Consider the following 19,890-nt stretch of genomic DNA (forward strand, 5'->3'; position numbering starts at 1 on the left):
CACTGCACCCATTGTGATCACATACATATAATTGCTAGAAAATCAAATATAAAATATATGTTGTATATAAACCACATTTTGCCGATAGAAAATATATTTCAAAAAGCAGCATTTACTTGACTCCAGTGTACGGTGATACAGCAATATACATCAAGTTGATATAAATAAACAAAGTGCAGAATCAAGAGCGTGAAGCAACGTAAATATTATTGCTCCATGGTATAAAGTGCAAACAAACCATAGAATTGCTCATCGATCACAAATGCTGAAAATTTCCTGACGATAACTTAGAAAATACACTCAAACTTGGAGGGGTAACGAAAAAAAGTGGTCATGCGATAATAAACAACATATCGTACGTTTAACACAAACTATATAACTTCAACAACAAAGGCAAGTCTAACAAAGGATAGTGGGAAAGATATATACCATAGAACGAATCCACTTTAGGAAAATCTTTTTTATATAGGTTTAGTGTAGGAGAAAGCTATTTCAAGGTTAAATTTAACTTGGATGTAATTAATGTCAAACATTAAAATTTACAAAATTTTGCAGTAGAGTTAAATAGTGTGGATATTTCGTATATGGCGGATGCGTTATATGATATACAAGCCACCCTGATTGTGCAATAGCAGTGTTTACAATACATTGCTACTTACAAACATATTTGCAATAAATAAACATAATATATCAGCATTGGGCAACACTGATATCAAAATCACTTGTTTTGCATCACTTTACCATCAACCATAAACAAAATAACTGCTATTAAGTTAAGGAGGTTTCAAACTATTTGGACGTGTTTAAAAAAAACTACAACAGAAAGTAAATGACAACACATAATAGCAGAGTCTGATTGAATATTTATAGCCAGCATATTTACTATAATAAGCATTTTAACTGCAATGTTGAAGTCATCGTATACTATCTAGTATTAGTGGCGTAGTCAGGGGGGTATTAAGGAAGTCATTCCACCCCCTTTTTTATAAATTTAAAAAAGGTGTTTTTCTGATGCTTTTTTGAATATGGCACTGCCCACGCTACATATTGCGGAATAAGCTTCACAGCATTAATTATGTCACAAACATTATATAGTACGGTGGGGTAAGATGGTACATAATATCCAAATCCAGATTTTGAACAATTGACAACGCTCGTTTAGAGTTGTAAGGATACAGTTTTATAATTATTTTAATGTTCTTTGTTGACTACCAAATGGGATGAGGAAATAGAACGAAAAGGTGTCCCATCTTCCCCCACCCTACTATACTCATGTTACTAATTCATATTTCGTCTTCCGAATAAGATTGAGTTTCATCTATTAGTTTGTATTGTGTGGCTGATGAGTTACGAACGTATCCTTTCTTCTTGCCTTTCTTTAATATATGGGGGAAGCTACGAACAACCGCTGTGAACGGAATGGTTGTATGACATAAGTTGTATAATGTAACACTGTGGGGTCTTGGTGCCGGGAATTATGGATACATCTGGACTAAATACAGGTTTCTTGCTCATGGATCTTAAGCCATTTCCCATATAGAATAGAATGTGCATATACAATGTTGGGGTAATGAGCCAACTCTGGCCTAAACCCCAGGTCCCATAGCTTGCCTCACTGTAGGACCTCACCCATATAGAATAGAATATACATATACAATGTTAGGGTAATGAGCCAACTCTGGCTTAAATCCCAGGTCCCATAGCTTGCCTCACTGTAGGACCTCACCCATACAGAATAGAATGTGCATATACAATGTAGGGGTAATGAACCAACTCTGGCCTAAATTTCATGTCCCCACCCATATATAGTGGTGGATGGTAGCCCTCATTTAACAACAACACACCCCTATATACAATGCACCTTAACATAACACACCAGACACCCCTATATTTATCTCATGTCCCAACTCACCAGCGACACTTAGTGACCCAGCTGACGAATCGTCCGACCAAACTTTCGCTTTCTCGTTTCCTTCGTATCGTTTCTGCCACAACTTGGTGTAACACAACCCACATGTTAATATGATTAGGAGGAATAGAAGAGAACCAACTGCCCATGCAGCTTCCTCTGTTCTGTGGTGGAGATGGACATTACTGTATTTTAATAACATGGCTTTTTACATAGTAGACACACATAGCATACACTAAACAATGTACCTTACATAATAGAACATATATAGTAGGGCGGGGGAAGATGGGACACCTGTTCATTCTATTTTCTCGTCCAATTCGGTAATAAACATAAAAAATACAAAGAATTATAAAACCGTATCCTCACAATTCCCGTAGACAATTGTTAATTGTTTAAAACACGATCACGATATTTGAAAAATATGTCCTAAAGGTGTCCCATCTTCCCCCGTCCTACTATACCAAAAGTATATATTATATATATTGATATTTATTAATGGAATTGTTGAACCTAAGTTTAATACCCATGATATAAAACAACAATCCCCCATGCTTTACTTGTATTTAAAAAATCATATTTACATAATAAACGTTTTCTTTTTCAAATACAATAGCAAAGATCAAGTTAAAATAATGAAAAAATTGGAATTATTAAAAAAATAATCGCTAAATCAAGCAAAAGTAAAAACTACAACAGTAAAATGCCATGCATTATGCATATCAAGTTTTGTTTTCTCACGTCGTAAATATAATTGACATAACAATGAAACTCACCTCGGTGTTTTGGTTGAAGGATTATTCGCTTCGTTCGGTAATTCAGGAACTTTAATGGGTTGCTGTGAAAAATGTGGAATAACAAAGTTGGAAATGATGAAATGATATACGAGTGAGGTGAGGCATGTCATTGGATCTGAGATTTAGGCCAGGGTTAGCCCATTACCTCAACATTGTATATGCACATTCTATTCTGTATGGGTGAGGACCTGAGATTTAGGCAGAGTTGGCCCATTACCCAACATTGAGTGGGCGAGTGTGCCCATCCTGCTCTGTAGCTGAGGTACCACAGCAGAAAATAGTAGGCCTTCACCACAAACCAACATTAAGTTGAGTGCAATACAGCCAAAACAAAAGTGCTTACAGTAGGACCTTACCCATATAAAATACAGCCTTAATAATAAGTTACTTTGAACAACAAGACTTACAATAACGGTAGGCTTCACGAGTTCACACGATGGCCCGTCCTCCGCACATGTTTGGCCCGGTTCGCTTGGTTTGATTGACAGGTTAACAAGCGTGTAGTTTAAACTACCTTGTTCATCATCATGCGACTCCCCACCATACTGTATTGCATGGCGGACCCACGCTCGTACGTCACTCACATTAATCGACGACATTTGGTAAACGTTGCCGTAAGTTAAGACCGCAATCGGCTGAAACAAAGTTTTTTGAAACACCAACATCTACTTTATAAGTAGTATTATAATAAAATTTTAAACCTGTCACGAAAAGTTATTTCGACAAGACGGGCAGGTAAAACTGTAAGAGATGACTTAAATATAATAAAATTGATATGCATATTTATGAAATGTGGGGCAGGGCTCTGACTGTAGTGTAGACTTCATGGCTGCCTAATGCCATTTAAAAAAACACAAAGATTTTTTTGAGATTACAAAAAGATCTCTGCGATTACCTTGACCTTTAGACACAGAATCATGAAAAGTGTTGAATAAAATAACTGACATCAATATATTAGCTCAATGTGGGTTATTTTATTGATGAAGCTACCGGTTTTAAGTGTGTATGAAAGGGGTCATGAAAGACTTGGAAACAAAAACACCTTCTGCTCATGGCTTTATTTCTGGTTACAAAGTGGTGAATAACAGAGTAAAACTGAAACAGGTATGAAAAACACCCACTTACGTGTTCCTTTGTTAGATTCTTATGCGCAGTAATTAGATGTTTCCATGTGCACGATGTTGCTACACATCGTAGTTGCTTCACCAATGCATCGGGTGTACATGGATGGTACATGAACACTACAGCGTTATGCTAAGAATATTAAGATTGTTGGATATTTATTTATATTTATAGTTATGATCGCAAAGATAAATCAAAAATTGTTTTGAAAGTTTTGACATTTTAATACTATCTAAATAGTAGATTTTAATATATGTTGTTGTCGCAACCAAGCATATTATGTTCTATATTATGTGGGTAAGGTCCCACATTATGGCATGACCTGAGATTTAGGCCGGAGTTGGCCAATTACCTCTTATCATATTAAAAGCCAAATGGTCTTCTGGCGAATTAAATTCAGGTTTATTAAACAATATTATCTTTTATAAAAAGAAACAATTCTTAAGTTTAAAAAAAATTACCCAAAAATTAAAAGTAAAGTAGCCTACTTAAAATAAACATATATATATATTGACTAAAGTAATTCTAAATATCTGTTGATGTAGAAATACTAACCTCTAAATTATGAATATATTCACCAGGAGGTACGTATCTATGCTCGCCATACATTGCAAACAACTCACGATGGTCGCCCCTGTGTTTAATAAAAGTTGGTTTATTTGATCATGGTGGTAAAACTGAATAACATAACTACACCAATGCTATTTTCATTGTGGCATATGTGACCTTGAACAGGACACCTAAAGGGCAATTGAATTGTCTAAATTATTAGTCATACATAAAAACAATCACCCTCAAAGTTAAGGTAACTTGTAAGCAGGCACAGGGTGTATGAAACAAAATGCTGTGGCATCAACTGTCGTTTTCCGGCCACCCCAGGAAAAAGCATTAAAATCATCTTTAAAAAATAAATCACCTGTTTGGAATTTCTCCTTTTGGATAGAATTGTTCTATTGGTTCCCCCATTGGAATATGCATCATCTGTTTAACACAAGCATGGTTATTGTTATAAGCTTATAGTGATATATACGGCACAAGGAATATAAAACAAAACATCCGTGTTATGCCACATAAAATGCAATTGAACGAAATAGAAAACAGAACTACATTAATAATACATTATTAACTTACAGGTACATCAGGGTACTGAGTTTTATTAACATCAGTGTTGTTCGTTAATTCCCATTTTCGTTCCTCCATACATTTCCAGTCAGATTCACCATGTATGTCAGTATCCTATAAACACAACTTCATTAAGACATAAAATATTTATGTCATTATTGGGTGCTAATAAAAAATCCACAAGCAACTTCATAAAGCCATTACTTTTAAGTTTAACCTCTATTAACCTCCAACTTAATTGCTTTTTTTGTCTCTTGTCTTTTCCAGTAAAACGCAAAAGAAGGAATAAACAATACATTACTACCCAATATTAACAGTTGAAAGTAAAATATGAAACACAGTTTAACCGAAATAATTAAAACGAGGATATAAATAACCAAACTTAAAACACTCACAAATTTAAACAACAAATTCACCTTTATCTCTTGTCCGTTTGTTTGCTTCAATAATATTGAAAACATGAACAACCAAACGGTCAAAATCATGTTGATATACAACATAATATCGAATAGTTTTCCAGCCAGAAGTGAAAAACTTTAAAAATACAAAACCAAGAAAGAAAACTTCTAAAACAAGGGACATCCCCGTTTAACAAAGACGTGTTCTTGGTCATAAAAATAGTAAATGAACTTTTTAGGGAGTTTTAATACTAAATATCTTTTTTTGCATAATATCTATTATAGTTAATTTGCACTCTTTAAAGTTAAGTTATATTTTTTAGAATAAATAACTTAAATCTTTAGCACACATAAGCGAACTGTATAAGTTCAAACACTAAACTAGCACACGTATAGATCAGAGTCCGTATATAAACATGTTAATATACGGAATCTGGTATAGATCAGTCGTTACTTAAACAAATTTATATAAGGTTTCAGGTACATTGAATAAATGTTACTTGCTTTAAGTACAAACACTCTGACATAAAAGTGAATACAACCGTTTTCTATTGGACTTTTGAAAACATAAAAAAGAACAGAAAAAGATTCGATTCATGAACATTGACGTCAGTTGTGACGTAGTTTACGTTAGCAATAGATAGTCGAAGAATATGTGTAAGTAAGACTCATCAACGAATGACTAAATGAATGCAACTTATTAATACATGCACCTCGTGTCCGCTTACAAGTTACCATGTATGTAACTTTGTGGGTGATTTTTTTAAAGTAAGGCTGACAATTTGGACAACCCATTAGTAATCACTAGATTGGAGCAATTGCCGTTAAGTGACTTACCCAAAACACATATACGCCGAGCAATAACGGGAAAAATATTAAAACAATTACGAAAATATCGGTTGAAAATCATAGGACTAAAAGTGAATGACGAAAGGTAAACCACATACGAATAAAACGCGTGATGTTTCCCACTACCTGAGATCGTTACACGGTCGAGTAACCATGAATAGGTAAGGTGTATTGTGCCTGGTCATGTTCTGTTTATAGTGCAGTAAAGTCGATAAGAAAATGGGGCAAAGAAAAATAAAGAAGAATTAAAGTAAATATGAGTCGCGCCATCGCTTTATATTAACGTAAGATTGGGTTTATGACACTTTTCAATGAAAAACTGTAAACTTTTACGAGGAACTTTACGACTGTTTTACTTGGTAGCTTAGCTGTTGTGTTGTTGCCATGCGAAGGAATGTTTTGATGTAAGTTTGACTAAGTAGTACAAAGGCACCCGGACTGATATGAGCATCAAATGTATAGGAATTAGTAAAAGTCAAGGTAAATCTAACAAACTTTCACTCAGTAATTAATTTCTAATCTGAGTTTGAAGTGTCTCACGCACTTGCCAGAACGTCGTTTCGGTAAACTTAAACTACATTTTCCAGCTGACACACAAATATTGTGTCATCTATAATATTTTTGTTGGTACGTTAGTACTAAAACTGACCAGACAATTCATGTTTCACGAACTTTCTTTTTTATCCTGTTTTAGGAGCGGCATTTATAGAATTGTTTATAGACCCCTGTGTTAACATGGTTTAGTTGAAATGCCTCGACATCGAAGAGGACGCCGCCGTGGTAGGATACACAACTGTAATCATAAGAACATTGTACAGAATCATTTCAGCTCGTTTGTATTTTTCTTGTTCCTAATGGCAATCACGGTCTCCTTATTAGCGTCAGGTGTAACCAGAGGATCTCCGAACACAAGCTTCTACGTTGGCATCGGTTTTATGGTTATGATGGTCAGCTTTGGAAGTTATTTTTCGTATCAGGTTTGCTTTCCCAAACAGGAAACTCAAGTTCATACTCATCCAACTGAGATCTTAGCTACGGTGTCCTTGACTGTCAATCAACGCAGAAGCAGAGGCAGAAACTTCATCGCACCCACCCCACCCCCTAGTTACAGCCAATTCCATGTACATAGTGTCGATCCACCGGCGTATTCTACATACCAAGCCCACAGCATTACCAACGCTTCTTCGCCCCCGCCGCCAAAGTATGAAGACGTTGTCCAACTAGCGTGATTTTTTATACAAGAGTTTATAAAAGTTTTACGTCACTGTGATTACGTCATTTTTACCATTATGTTGCATACATCGTAGATTTATTGCTCAAGTTGTTGTTACATCGCGTATTAATATACACAGTACCTTGTAATTGCATTCATATGGTAATACAGGTAACATACTAAGCCGCGATACGTTTTTGACGTAGCTTTACCTATTTTTTTACGTCGCACGATCTATTTCACATACTAACATTGTATAACTGGTTGATTCTGCCTTGTGTAATGTGGAGAAAAAGAAAAGTCAGAACGTTTTTATGTTATTGCAAATTTTAAAGCACCAAATAATGTAACAAAATGTGTTAATACTGTTTCTATGAAACAACCAGAGCGTGTAATTAGGTGGTTCCCCATTCAGGTTGCCAGAGCAAACAAGAGACGCTATTTTGTTGTTTTTGATTTTTTGATCTTCTTTTTAACTTAATTTTTTACCGTTGAGAATGTGTACAAAATACATTGTGTGTTTATACTATTTTTAACCATTACACAAAGTACTACGATAGTTTGTACCCTAGTTTTTGTTGTCTAAACACGGTGATTTAGTGCAGAAAAAGTATAATAATATTATATTATTGAGTGAAGTATACGCCATGTTTAATGCGATGAAATATTAGATTCAGTTTCAAAAACTGTATAGTAATTTTAACTGAATTTCTTATTTTACTATTAATGTTTGTAAGGGTTAAGAATTCTCAGTATATTCAGTCTTTTAATATGAAGTTGCATTTATGTTTACACAAGTTTACAGTTACAGTATTATAACACAACCTCTTACACACCATGAAAACACTACAATATAATACATGTCACAAACACTGTAATTACTATTCTCTCACAGTAGATTGTATACCAAGGAAAGTTTCCAGATTAAATTGCTTTACAACAAGAGTTTTAAAACAATAAACAAAAGCAATTCCTTTGCTAGTGAAGAATATTCCCCCCCCCCACCCTATTTGCTAACCACTAAGTGGTTAGCAAATAAGGTGGGGGGAAGACTCTTCACTAGCACCGCAATACTTCTGTATTGACCAAGCTTCTTAATAATCAAGATTCTTACAGAAGCAAGGCTGTAGTTATTCAAAAACAAAACATTTTTAGCTCGGTTAATTCTTTACTGATCAACTGGAATAAAGGGAAATATTGTAACTGAGTAAACTAGCCAAGGATGAAGATACTGCCTCAATGTAAAAACAATATGGAGCCCGAAATTGAGGAAACGAATAAGGATAATATGAAAAGGTATGTAATAGGGCAGGGCTGTATATTTAATACAAGTAGTATGTATGGTGTATTTTTTGTGTAATAAAGGGTTTTTAATGTCTGATTAGATAATAAACGGGTGGGTATTGCTTCTGTACAAAGCTATATTGTGTAATTGTAATCGTTTTTAAAATAAAATTAAAGTGTCATTTTAATACTTTATTATATAAAAATATCACACGGTTTTTTGATTTTCATTGCATGACATTTAAACTTTTAGTAAAACCTAGGTCTGAATTTATAGTTAAACTTCCCAAACCTTGTTACAAAATCTTAAGTATTCCGAGCTTACTGGAACGATTAAAAAAAACATTTATTGAGCTACCAGAAATCCATTCTGGGTGCTGAATGAATGTTTGAAGTGTATAGTTGTTACAAGACACTTTAAACTTAGATTGGAATAAATTTAATTGCTTTGTTATTTGAATCAACTTATAGTCCCACAATCTCTGGTCATAAAAATCCAGTCCTAGTAAAACGCAGCAATAAAATCCATTAAATCTATTATGTATTCATTAATAACTTCTTGTGCAATCAAACCATACACAAGTCTTTGTATTGACCAAGCAAACACGGTGTGTGGGGCAAACACATGGTAGTTGAAGTGAGTAATTAAACATCAACTTCTAGTTACAAAGAACCAACCAAAAGATTGGAAAGCGAATACAAAACAGAGATCGACCAAAACTTGGTGCAGATTCCGATCGTGCAACCGACATCAGACAACAAATTCTTTCAAACAAGGTGAGCAGGTCGTTATCAGTTATCACATATGGTATAGATTTTTAAAAGTAAAGGAATTGCTAGCTTTAAAACTGTTATCGAACCTTTTAAACTGAAATGTAAAAAGTAATTGATTTATCTGTACATTTTTATAAATATATATATAATTTTTTTAATTAAGTTGATTAAATATTACTCTTGTTCTTGTTTTGCTTGTCAAAGCAATGCTCTATATTCTATATCACTTTATGTTAACAGAATGCAACCAGTTCGTCATGAAGTTGAACAAACACCTGGTCGCACGAGGGCGCTATCCACCCCGGACATTATCGTTACTGAAGGATCAACTTTGTCAAAGTTTGCTCTTAATTTAAGTTCTAAGGTGAGACACATATGTGTGTTTAAACTTGAAGGGTGTGATGACATATTGTTCTCATACAACAGTCATTATAACACGGATGTACTGTTTATACGCAGTACCTGTTTTCTTTCTGTGTGCAAAAATAATAAAAAACCTGAAAAATTATCCATAGCATTTGACTGACAGGTACAGTTGATTGACAGGTAACTTTTATTTCCAGTCCTCCACCAACTTATCCACCCCCCGCAGTAGAAGGAAGATTCCACCACGGATCAAGAAAGGGAAACTAAGGTCGATGAGTTCGCCGGATCTACAATCTCAGTATGAACCATGTAAGTTGGTGGGGGGTGTTAGTGGTGTATATTCTTGTATCTGCTAAAGTTAGTTAGTGGGGAAGTCAGTATTGGTTGTTCTTTGGTTGGCCGACTATAATTTAGTTTGTGTATTTTTACATTTAGTTGGCTGACTAAATATCTTTGCATTACTTATTACGGAAGTTATTTGTTATAATCTGCCAACTAAATTTTAGTCACTCAAAAAAAACATCGAACTTAGAGAAGTGACTAGTTTAGTTAGTAAACAAGAATGCCACCCCATAACAGCAACCATGAGGTCTTATTTTCAGCTTTAGATCTTTACGTTTGTAAAACTGTGATTTTTTTAGATTTTCACAAACTACTCAATGTAGGTTAGCGTGCGTGTCAGTATGTGACCTTGACTCTAATCCTGATACAACAATTGTATCTTTTATTTTCAATCTTAAATATATTCCTTACAGCTTTAGATCGCCTCCTCTCCATGGACGACCCGGTTGAAGGACGAACGCAAACCCCCAACCGGATCCTACTCCCCAAGATGGAAGAAAACCCAAACATTGGGTAAGAAATAATATATTTTAATATATTTCTAATCTTTTAATACATTTAGCATTATAAAATTATATTAATAAAGGTCTTTTTTTGTGGAGGAAACCCTAACATTTGGAGCTATTACAGAATATTGCACAAAATTTATTCTTGTTTTAAATCTGAGCCATTCTGGTACCATAAGTGTTAAAATAATGAAATAGATATAACTTGAAGAAACATAACCAACCAATATGTTGTTTCAGTTTAACTTTACAATCCATATCCCGATCTTCCACCCCTTATTTTGACAAGGATCCTTTGCTGGATGTTGAAACACCAAGAAGAAGTAAGTTAGTTGCTTGTGTTGGTGTTAATTGACTTACGTCACTTTATCTAAACTTTTCAGTCATAAAAAAAAACAATCACCCACAAAGTTACTTTGGTAACTTACAAATTACCCTTTTGTAAGAGGTGTATGAAATATAATAACTGTGTTATAGCGACTATCGTTGCCCCAGCACACGAGAATAAATAAGTAGCATACGGGGTAACTTGTAAGCGGGCATGCGGTTTATGAAACAGAACACCCATGTTATAACGACCGTCACTGTTCATAATTTTTATTAGGTTATGAATTAAACCACTTTATCTAACAGACCCGACCCCGACATACCCCAACCGCCACTGCATGCTCACACCTCGTAAATCTTTGTCCTCTATTAAACTTGACCCACTGGGTGATAAGAAGGACCCACCATCCTCCCCATATAAGAGCCGTACCCGCCATTATAACGGCTCCCTCCCCCAAACCCCTATACCAGGCCTGGGGTCAAGGACACCCTTGGAGCCAGTGAGGGAGGGTACAGAAAGATCCACATCATCCCAGATCATCAAAGATGGGGGAAGTGATCACCCTTCCTCTCCTCCTCAAGAGCGGAAGCAGCAGTTCTTCTCATGGGTCTTATAAGAAGAAGAAAAAAGATAAAACCTCGCATCCAGTTGATGGAGCAGTAGTTGGGAGTGTTCTCACATCAGGGATTTCCCCTCCCCTTGTGGATAATACTGACCATGTAGACCCAACAAGGAAAGTGATCGATTTTGAAAGTCTTGCAACTAAAGTTTCAGATGAAGTTGATGGTATGTATCGTTTCAATGCTGAGCCTAACGTGCCCGAAAATCGATTGAAAGTTAAGAACAAAAGCAGGTCGTCGGCGTCTGCTGTTCTTGTTCCCGCACTTAGGGTGGAGAGATTTCAGCGGAAGAAATTATCGCAAAGTGCAACACCCAGAGTTGGAGTGAATGATCGGGTTATGGGGGTTGGGATGAAACTGGATGAAAAACCAAAAGATATTTATCCCTTTGTTGGAAAGGAAAGTTTGTTAAATAAAATGGAGAGTTTAACACCGGATATTGGAAGGAAAGAAATGGTTTCTGTAGCTCGTAATAATGTGGATTTCTACTTGCCCAAGGAGAATGAACAAGAAGAAAATAAAGATTTAAAACGGAAACATAAAACAGTTGAATCTGAAGTGGTTTCTGTTAATAAACAGAATAATAAAGACGGTTTGAAAACAAAGGGGCAAGAAATAGATCCACAGAAACCAGAGATACAAATATTGTCCTCAGTGCCGGAGAAAGTTGATAAACCATCGTCGATTAATTTGTTTGTACCTGAGCAGGATGACGCGGTAAAAATAACAGTAACACTGACTGATGACGTGGATTCGAAAAGCGAGGCAAAGCTAGTTGGGGTGGGGAGAACCAAAACTAAGGTTTTGTCGGCGAAAGCAGCTGAAGCAACCAACAGGTTGTATAAATCTAATGATGGAAAATCAAAGGTGGATTTGAAGGGAGAGAAAAAGGTAGTGAAGTCAAGTAAAGCAAAGTTGAAACCAGCAGATAAAAGTAAAGAACGAAAAAGCAGCGCTACGGCAAAATTTGGTACAAAGAAATTAAAAGGAAATAAAAATCAGAATTTAAACACGAAAAAGAAAAGAAAAGGAGTTTTATCCGAAGGGGTTGTGATTGCAACAGATGAGACAATGCGTGAATATAAACAAGATGATACGAAGGATTCTAAAATTGTGAAACAAAACAGTGAGGATCAAATTATAGCGGGGGAAGTATCGGACACAATGGAAAATAATTCCTCAATCTTGTCGCCAACAAAAGATGTTTCAAACAATGCTGACGAGCTTTTGTTTGAGGGAGAGTTTATTGAAACAGCAGCGGAGATTGATGTTAAGACACAACGCTGCTTGTCACGATTCAGCAACATGGGGCCTTCTCATAGTGACTACATCGCCGCAAATAACATTGTTGCCACAACACCAATAATAGTTGAAGCATATCCTGTTCTTGACGATCACAAACAACTTTTACAAAGAGTTTCGGAAACGAAGACTGTCGTTCATCCTCGCAGGGCCAAAACTGCATTTGAAAAACATAAACCAAATAAATTAAAATCAAAAACAAAAGCGAATGAAACCAATAAACGAAAAGTTACTCGTGCAAAATCTGCTGGACTTTCTGTTGAGAAAAGAAACAAAAATCAAAAAAATGAAAATTTAAAAACTTCATATGATTTTGAAAATTTTGATTCAACCAAACAAGCTTTGATATCTGGGCAGACATGGCATGTTGTGGTTGACAAGAATGAAACTGGAGATCATATTATTGTGAATGGAGACAATGGAATAGATGCACGTGATGAATCACCATTGTTGCACAACAATGGGGCAATCCACGAGCGTAAATTAAGTCCGATCCCAGAAACTTCTTTGTCTTCAATGGATAAAGATAAACTCCTGATGATGCAAGAAAATATTCAGAAGTTAAACAACGACAACAATAATAATAACATTGCTACATGTAACAATGATTATGTTGATGTAATAATTGATGATAATGAGGCAGCTATGACATCACAAAGGGCAGATAGTGTGATGTCAAATATAATTCTCGCTAACCCAGTCACAACCCCTATGTCTTCAGCTGGAACACCAGTGTTGTCCAAGACCGGCGACGCTTGGTGTAACTGCAATGCTGAAGTATTGGGGAAAAGTGAGAATGTGTTTACATTTGGAAACACTGAAAATAGTGTTTTTGTGCATGGAAACACTGAAAATAATGAGCTTTTAAATAATGACGCTGAATATAAAGAGTTTTTAAATGGAACCACTGGAAATGATCAGTTTTTAAATGGAACCACTGGGAACAAAAATGTGAATGGCAACACTGGGTTTCAATTTCATCCAGATGAGAATGCAGGAAAAGATGAATCGGAAGATCAGATCTTTCGGAGTCTGGATGCGAGCCAGGAGATCCAGGAAGATCAAGATGAGTTCTTCGTTGAGTTGAGCAATTGTTACGATGGGGATGATGAGACAGAGGTGGGAAGTGATGTTGGAAGCGATGGTGGGAGCAGTGAAGAGTCTTTTGATGAGTTGGAGGACTTTAAGAGGAAAATGCTTGCTCCAAGGTCGGAGCTGGATGCTCACATCCTCCATAGAGCATCAGAAGACGAGGAAAGTGATGAAGAAGATTGTGAGGGCGGTGGTGGGCTGGTCCTCCAGGGTGAAGGGAGTCTTGTGGATCTGGGGGGTCCTGGAGAAAGGCAAGAGGGAATGAAGATTGTTCCAAAATACGATGTTTTATTTGATAATAATGCAGAAGATGTTGGAGGAAATGAGTGTTCGGGGAATGTTGCGAAATATAATGTTTTGTTCGAGGAGAAAAATTTAGAAGTTGGAAATATTGAGATGTGTCCGGAGGATGGGGGTGGGAATAAAGATGAGGATGAAGAAGAGGCCTTAGATTGCTCCCAGGAGAGTCCAGGAGCATCAGATGATAATGGGGATCTAAGTGATGACGACACAATATGTGATGAAGATCAAGGGATGAGGAAGGACCATCTTCATTTATTGAGAAGATCGGAATCGCCGGGCGTCTCTCAGGATGAATCGGAGGATGCGATGATGGATTACATGAGGAAGACACTGAAGGAGGAGGAGCTGGGGACCGAGTCGGATGCGAGTGCGGGGGTCAGTGATCACGCAGGTAGGTGGGGGGTGAAGGAAACAATGTCTGGGTGGTGTGGGGTAGGTTGGGATAACGTTACAAATTGAACTGTTCCCTTTAAATAACAGTCTGTGGAACATACTGAAATAATGAACACATTTTATGATGGAAAACGATACTATGAACTACAGTTCAACAACTGGTTTAATCAATAGCATCTACAGTATCAGAGTTGTGAAAAAATACAGGATTAACGCTTAAAACATAATTATTCATAGAAAATCTCCATGTTAGCCACAAATTCAATGTATTAACGGTATCTGCGTTGGAGAGACACAACAGTGAGGTGGACTTTCTTACAATTCGACAACAACATGAGATTAGGGTAAGAACTTAGTGTATTTACACCGGGTATTACTTGGGTTTTCTATATGGGTGAAGTCATAGGTGCCAACTTTTCATAAAGGCAGGGGGGGAGTGGTGGTTCATTCCATAACCCTGAGAAACAAGTTTTGCCTCATTGGTTGTAATAAAATATGTGGTAACTTTTAAGAGTGGTCCAGAGTACTTATATACATGTGTTCGCAACGGGTACTTCATACATACTCATATATGTAAGTAGTAGTCCAGGTGTGAGGGTGATGGGCCAACCCCAGCCAAGACCTCATGTCTTTGACAAGGAGCTCACCCATAGAGAATATTATATATTAATGTGAAATATTTGGTTCATTCAGAGTTTATTAGAATCTCGAGACTCCCAGCGAACCGACCACAGTGAACAAAGTTACTTAACCAACACCTCCTCGCTGTCTGTTGCCGATCTTAACACTGAGAAGTGCATGGGGTGGAAGAGAGGGAAGCCTATCGGGCAAGGAGCATTTGGAAAGGTATTTAAAATGTTGAACTGGACCTGGAATGTAGGTCTATTATTCCAACACCTAGGGTGCTATTATCTAGACCTCACTGAGGTAGTTTATAGACACTCAATAACTGAGGCAGTTTATAGACACTCAATAACTGAGGCAGTTTATAGACACTCCATAATAGAGATTCTGTTCTATAAGGGTGAGGTCTTCAGTGAGGCACACCTGAGACCTGGGATGTAGGTCTATTACCCCAACACCCAGGGTGCTACAATCTAAACCTCACTGAGGCAGTTTATAGACCTCAATAATAGAGATTCTGTTCTATAAGGGTGAGGACTTCAGTGAGGCACACCTGAGACCTGGGATGTTGGTATATTACCCCAACACCCAGGGTGCTACCATCTAGACCTGGTATATTACCCCAACACCCAGAGTGCTACCATCTAAACCTCACTGAGGCAGTTTATAGACCTCAATAATAGAGATTCTGTTCTATAAGGGTGAGGTCTTCAGTGAGGCACACCTGAGACAGGGGATGTTGGTGTATTACTCAAAACTCAGGGTGCTACCATCTAAACCTCACTGAGGCAGTTTATAGACGCTCAATAATAGAGATTCTGTTCTATAAGGGTGAGGTCTTCAGTGAGGCACACCTGAGACCTGGGATGTTGGTGTATTACTCAAAACTCAGGGTGCTTTTGTTTAAAGCCCACTATGGTAGTTTATCTTAAGTACACCATTAGTTCTACTTGTAAATTGTTGTGTATTTTATAACAAAATAGCACTTGGTGTATTCCGGTATGACAGAACGAGAATCCTCCAACAATATATCATGACTTTAGTTCAAATAGTTATCCACCACGCAGGTATGGGAGGGAATGACAAACGGGGGGCAACTTATTGCCGTCAAACAAGTTGAACTGTCTCCCTCCGATCGAGAAAAAGCGAAAAAAGAATTTGAGAATTTGCAGCGAGAGGTTGAGATACTGAAGGATATGAAACATACGAATATTGTTAGGTTTGTAAGTTTGCTGTGGGTGTGTTTCTATAAGCAAGCGATGTAATGACAATTGCTTCAACCCAGTGGTCTATTCTACTGGGGTGAGGTTCTATCCTACGGCATAACAAGGGGGGAACCCTGAGATTTAGGCCAGGGTTGCTTAATTACCCCAATACCAAAGCTTTTTTGTTCCCCCCCCAACCCCCCCTTAAAAAAAAAAATTCACCCACAAAGTTGCAAATGTAGTAACTTGTAAGCGGGTACAAGGTGTAAGAAACAGAACACCCGTGTTATAACGACGGTCGTTACCCCGCCATGTGAGGAATAAACGAGCAACATACAACTACAAGTACCAACAGCAGAGAAAGTATAGATTTTAAGTTAAAAATATCCAAATGTTTCAGTTTCATCGGTACTTGCTTGGAGGGAAACGTCGTGAACATTTTCATGGAGTATTTAACTGGTGGAACAATAGCTTCGGTGTTGAAGGACTTTGGGAACCTGGACGAGGGCGTGTTTCGGAGATATACAAAACAAATACTGGAAGGAGTTTGCTACCTTCACAAGCATAATGTGGTGCACAGGTGTGTATGTGGTTATGCGGATTTTACATCTGTTGGTGGTCTTCCTTTAGTGTTAACTTTCTTAAGGCGAGTTAAAAACTGCTGCCACGTTTGGCAAGAATGTCATTCTACAAAAACTCCCAATTTTTCACATTGGCAGTTCCTTAATTTAAAAGTATTTCTATACTGGTGAAAAAAGATGACGTTTCAAGCCAATATTAATATTGGAGTAAAATGTTGGGGTCGGGAACCCATGAAAAATTATTTTAAACGCTGGTAAAAAAATTTCTGCCAAGTTACAAATTAGGCAAATTCGTTAAAAAATTCCCATTCACTGACACCAATATTTTCTCAGAGACATAAACGGGAACAACGTGATGCTTCTACCCTGTGGAACTATTAAGTTAATTGACTTCGGTTGCGCGAAAAAGATCCATGAGATCAACAACAGTTCATCGGGGCGTAACAGTGCCTCTAGTGGTAGAGAGCGACAGTTCAAGTCGGTGGTTGGGACCCCATATTGGATGGCACCCGAGGTCATTAACGGGAAGGCTAAGTACGGACCAAAGTCCGATGTTTGGTGAGTAGTGGAAGGCGTACAGAAGGAAAATAAGGCCCCCCCTAAATTACTGGCATGGAGATTTAATTGTGTGGAAGTAGAAGTACGGCATACACACAAACGGAATTTAGTTCAGATGTAATTTTACCCCAGAAAAATCTGCTGATTGCATCAATCATTAAACGTGTGCATGAATGATAAGTGTGTCACACGTACTCTACACCAGTAAACTCAACAATGAGCATGAGGTGTATGAATACACCATGTGTGTCTGGTGTATAAGAAGACACCCATGTAATAACTCGACTGTGAGCATGAGGTGTATGAATACACCATGTGTGTCTGGTGTATAAGAAGACACCCATGTTATAACTCGACAGTAAGCATGAGGTGTATGAATACACCATGTGTGTCTGGTGTATAAGAAGACACCCATGTTATAAATCGACAGTGAACATGAGGTGTATAAATACACCATGTGTGCCTGGTGTATAAGAAGACACCCATGTTATAACTCGACTGTGAGCATGAGGTGTATGAATACACCAACTAACCCCAACCCTCCTACAGGAGCTTGGGATGCACGGTGATAGAGATGGCCACAGCGAAGCCCCCGCTGCATGAGTTGGGAATATACGGGGCTATGTACCACATCGGGGAAGGTAGACCGATGCCTGTATTATCGAACAACTTCACTAAACATGCGAGGTCCTTTGTTATTCAATGCTTAAGAATGTAAGTTGGAATATTAATTGAAAATTTAAAAGTAAATGGTAAAATATAGAAGTCACATAAGTGGTTAAACCACTTGACCAGTGTAACTTAATACCAAGTTTAAAAAAAGGGTTTTAAGGGGGTTTATGTACAGACCTCTGCTCATGCACAAGCAGGGAAATCTTGTTATAAATATTAAATAACACACTGAATTAAAGAAACTCGGAACATATTTTAACGAATGGCAGTCAGAACATTGGTACAATAGAGTTAACGTTTTTACCAAAAGACCAATGTTAAGCATAACATTATGCTTGGGGGTAGAAGAATGAATGAATTTAACTCACTTTCCTCGCATGGCCAGAAAACGACAGTCGTTATCACACGGATTTAACACCTCGTGCCACTGCCAGCTTATGAGTTACCATGTATGTTACTTTGTGGGTGATTATTCATTTGGAAAGAAAAAAGTAATACGGGAAAAATCTAAATCTATTCTCTTACTGTAGTGATGCAATAATGGTTAATTATAACATCACAATATTACAGCGATCCATCGTCACGGCCGACTGCAGACGAATTGTTACAACATAAGTTTATGCGACATAGAAGGTTCGTAAGGAAGTCATTGGAATAATGGGCAATCCAGTAATGAATCTTACTTGGGTTCAACACACATCAAACCCAAAATTGTGGGGACGAAACCGATCTTGTTTTACGTGTTTGTGCCTTTAAGTTTAATTGATGGACAATCCTATTACGACTTGCGAACTCTATTTTATCCCTTTTTTTAAAAATTCAATAAAAAAAATTCAAAATTAATAAAAAAAATAATTTATATTTCCAATTTTTACCAATCTGTGCCTTGCAAATGGGTGATAATTATATTGTAAATCCAAAAATATTGTAAATAATAATATTAATACTTTTGCATTTACTTACTTACTCATTTAATCAGTTTTTTTTTAATGTTTTTATGTGAGAAAGGCAACTAACGCATGCCTTAGCTTCAAGATGTTCAATATTTTTAAAGTTCTTTATTTCAAGTTCTATTTTCATCCTAATTATGTTCCTTTTTACAATCCTGTGTTTCAAATTATTTTAATTCCTTTTGATAAATTTTCTATTTGCACAAACATGCTGGCCATGTTTATTGTTCACTGCCCATTGCATTTTGTTTAATAAATTACTGAGTTTATACCTTTGTGCTTTAATTTATGATTTATCCATGGTTGCCACTCCCATGCCCACAGTCGTGTAGTTGAAGCTATTGCAGTGTGTGGATAAGCAGACATGACTTTTGGTTGGTTTGGTCATTTATATCCTCGTGGGTGGGAACTTGGGTGACTTATTCATGGTTGCCACTCCCATGCCCACAGTCGAGCTGCTGAAGCTATTGCAGTGTGTGGATAAGCAGACATGACTTTTGGTTGGTTTGGTCATTTATATTCTCATGGGTGGAAACTTGAGTGACTTATTCATGGTTGCCACTCCCATAGCCACAGTCGA

The 19,890-nt window shown here is 37.0% G+C and overlaps 3 protein-coding genes across 4 annotated transcripts; 2 read left to right on the top strand and 1 right to left on the bottom strand.

The window, feature by feature from the left end:
- Positions 1 to 76: 76 nt before the first annotated feature.
- Positions 77 to 5,559, bottom strand: LOC100186103. Of its 2 annotated transcripts, none has more exons than XM_002127418.4 (9): positions 5,367 to 5,559; positions 4,960 to 5,064; positions 4,745 to 4,809; positions 4,384 to 4,462; positions 3,832 to 3,960; positions 3,114 to 3,341; positions 2,686 to 2,747; positions 1,913 to 2,073; positions 77 to 1,408 (listed from the first exon to the last, which is right to left on the bottom strand). In XM_002127418.4, exons 1-9 carry the CDS (start codon positions 5,448 to 5,450, stop codon positions 1,284 to 1,286), a joined length of 1,038 nt encoding a protein of 345 aa, XP_002127454.1. In that variant the 5' UTR covers positions 5,451 to 5,559; the 3' UTR covers positions 77 to 1,283. The 2 variants fall into 2 exon arrangements, with proteins under 2 accessions (XP_002127454.1, XP_026692495.1); XM_026836694.1 differs by having other exon boundaries at positions 1,913 to 2,094.
- Positions 5,560 to 8,568: 3,009 nt separating this feature from the next.
- Positions 8,569 to 12,607, top strand: LOC113474682. The gene is made up of 7 exons (XM_026836695.1): positions 8,569 to 8,706; positions 9,358 to 9,471; positions 9,709 to 9,832; positions 10,032 to 10,143; positions 10,590 to 10,689; positions 10,923 to 11,005; positions 11,316 to 12,607. Exons 1-7 carry the CDS (start codon positions 8,633 to 8,635, stop codon positions 11,624 to 11,626), a joined length of 918 nt encoding a protein of 305 aa, XP_026692496.1. The 5' UTR covers positions 8,569 to 8,632; the 3' UTR covers positions 11,627 to 12,607.
- A 61-nt stretch (positions 12,608 to 12,668) lies between these two features.
- LOC100179035 (RGS domain-containing serine/threonine-protein kinase A) lies at positions 12,669 to 19,343 on the top strand. The gene is made up of 8 exons (XM_018814069.2): positions 12,669 to 14,718; positions 14,958 to 15,064; positions 15,414 to 15,566; positions 16,412 to 16,563; positions 16,950 to 17,129; positions 17,464 to 17,688; positions 18,238 to 18,402; positions 18,931 to 19,343. Exons 1-8 carry the CDS (start codon positions 12,702 to 12,704, stop codon positions 19,016 to 19,018), a joined length of 3,087 nt encoding a protein of 1,028 aa, XP_018669614.2. The 5' UTR covers positions 12,669 to 12,701; the 3' UTR covers positions 19,019 to 19,343.
- The last annotated feature ends 547 nt before the right edge of the window (positions 19,344 to 19,890 follow it).

This window comes from Ciona intestinalis, chromosome 11 (genome assembly GCF_000224145.3).
Source record: "Ciona intestinalis chromosome 11, KH, whole genome shotgun sequence".
NCBI lineage: Eukaryota > Metazoa > Chordata > Ascidiacea > Phlebobranchia > Cionidae > Ciona > Ciona intestinalis.

Bases quoted from the DNA above. Each gene is read 5' to 3' on its own strand.
- LOC113474682 (XM_026836695.1), top strand. From the start codon at position 8,633: ATGAAGATACTGCCTCAATGTAAAAACAATATGGAGCCCGAAATTGAG. The intron at 9,472-9,708 runs GTGAGCAGGTCG...TTATGTTAACAG, and splicing joins AACAAATTCTTTCAAACAAG to AATGCAACCAGTTCGTCATG. The intron at 10,690-10,922 runs GTAAGAAATAAT...ATGTTGTTTCAG, and splicing joins GAAGAAAACCCAAACATTGG to TTTAACTTTACAATCCATAT.
- LOC100179035 (XM_018814069.2), top strand. From the start codon at position 12,702: ATGCGTGAATATAAACAAGATGATACGAAGGATTCTAAAATTGTGAAA. The intron at 14,719-14,957 runs GTAGGTGGGGGG...AATTATTCATAG, and splicing joins GGGGGTCAGTGATCACGCAG to AAAATCTCCATGTTAGCCAC. The intron at 15,065-15,413 runs GTAAGAACTTAG...TGGTTCATTCAG, and splicing joins GACAACAACATGAGATTAGG to AGTTTATTAGAATCTCGAGA.
- LOC100186103 (XM_026836694.1), bottom strand. From the start codon at position 5,450: ATGTTGTATATCAACATGATTTTGACCGTTTGGTTGTTCATGTTTTCA. The intron at 2,748-3,113 runs GTAAGTCTTGTT...CATTTTTCACAG, and splicing joins TCGTGAAGCCTACCGTTATT to CAACCCATTAAAGTTCCTGA. The intron at 2,095-2,685 runs GTGAGTTTCATT...ATTAAAATACAG, and splicing joins CCTTCAACCAAAACACCGAG to TAATGTCCATCTCCACCACA.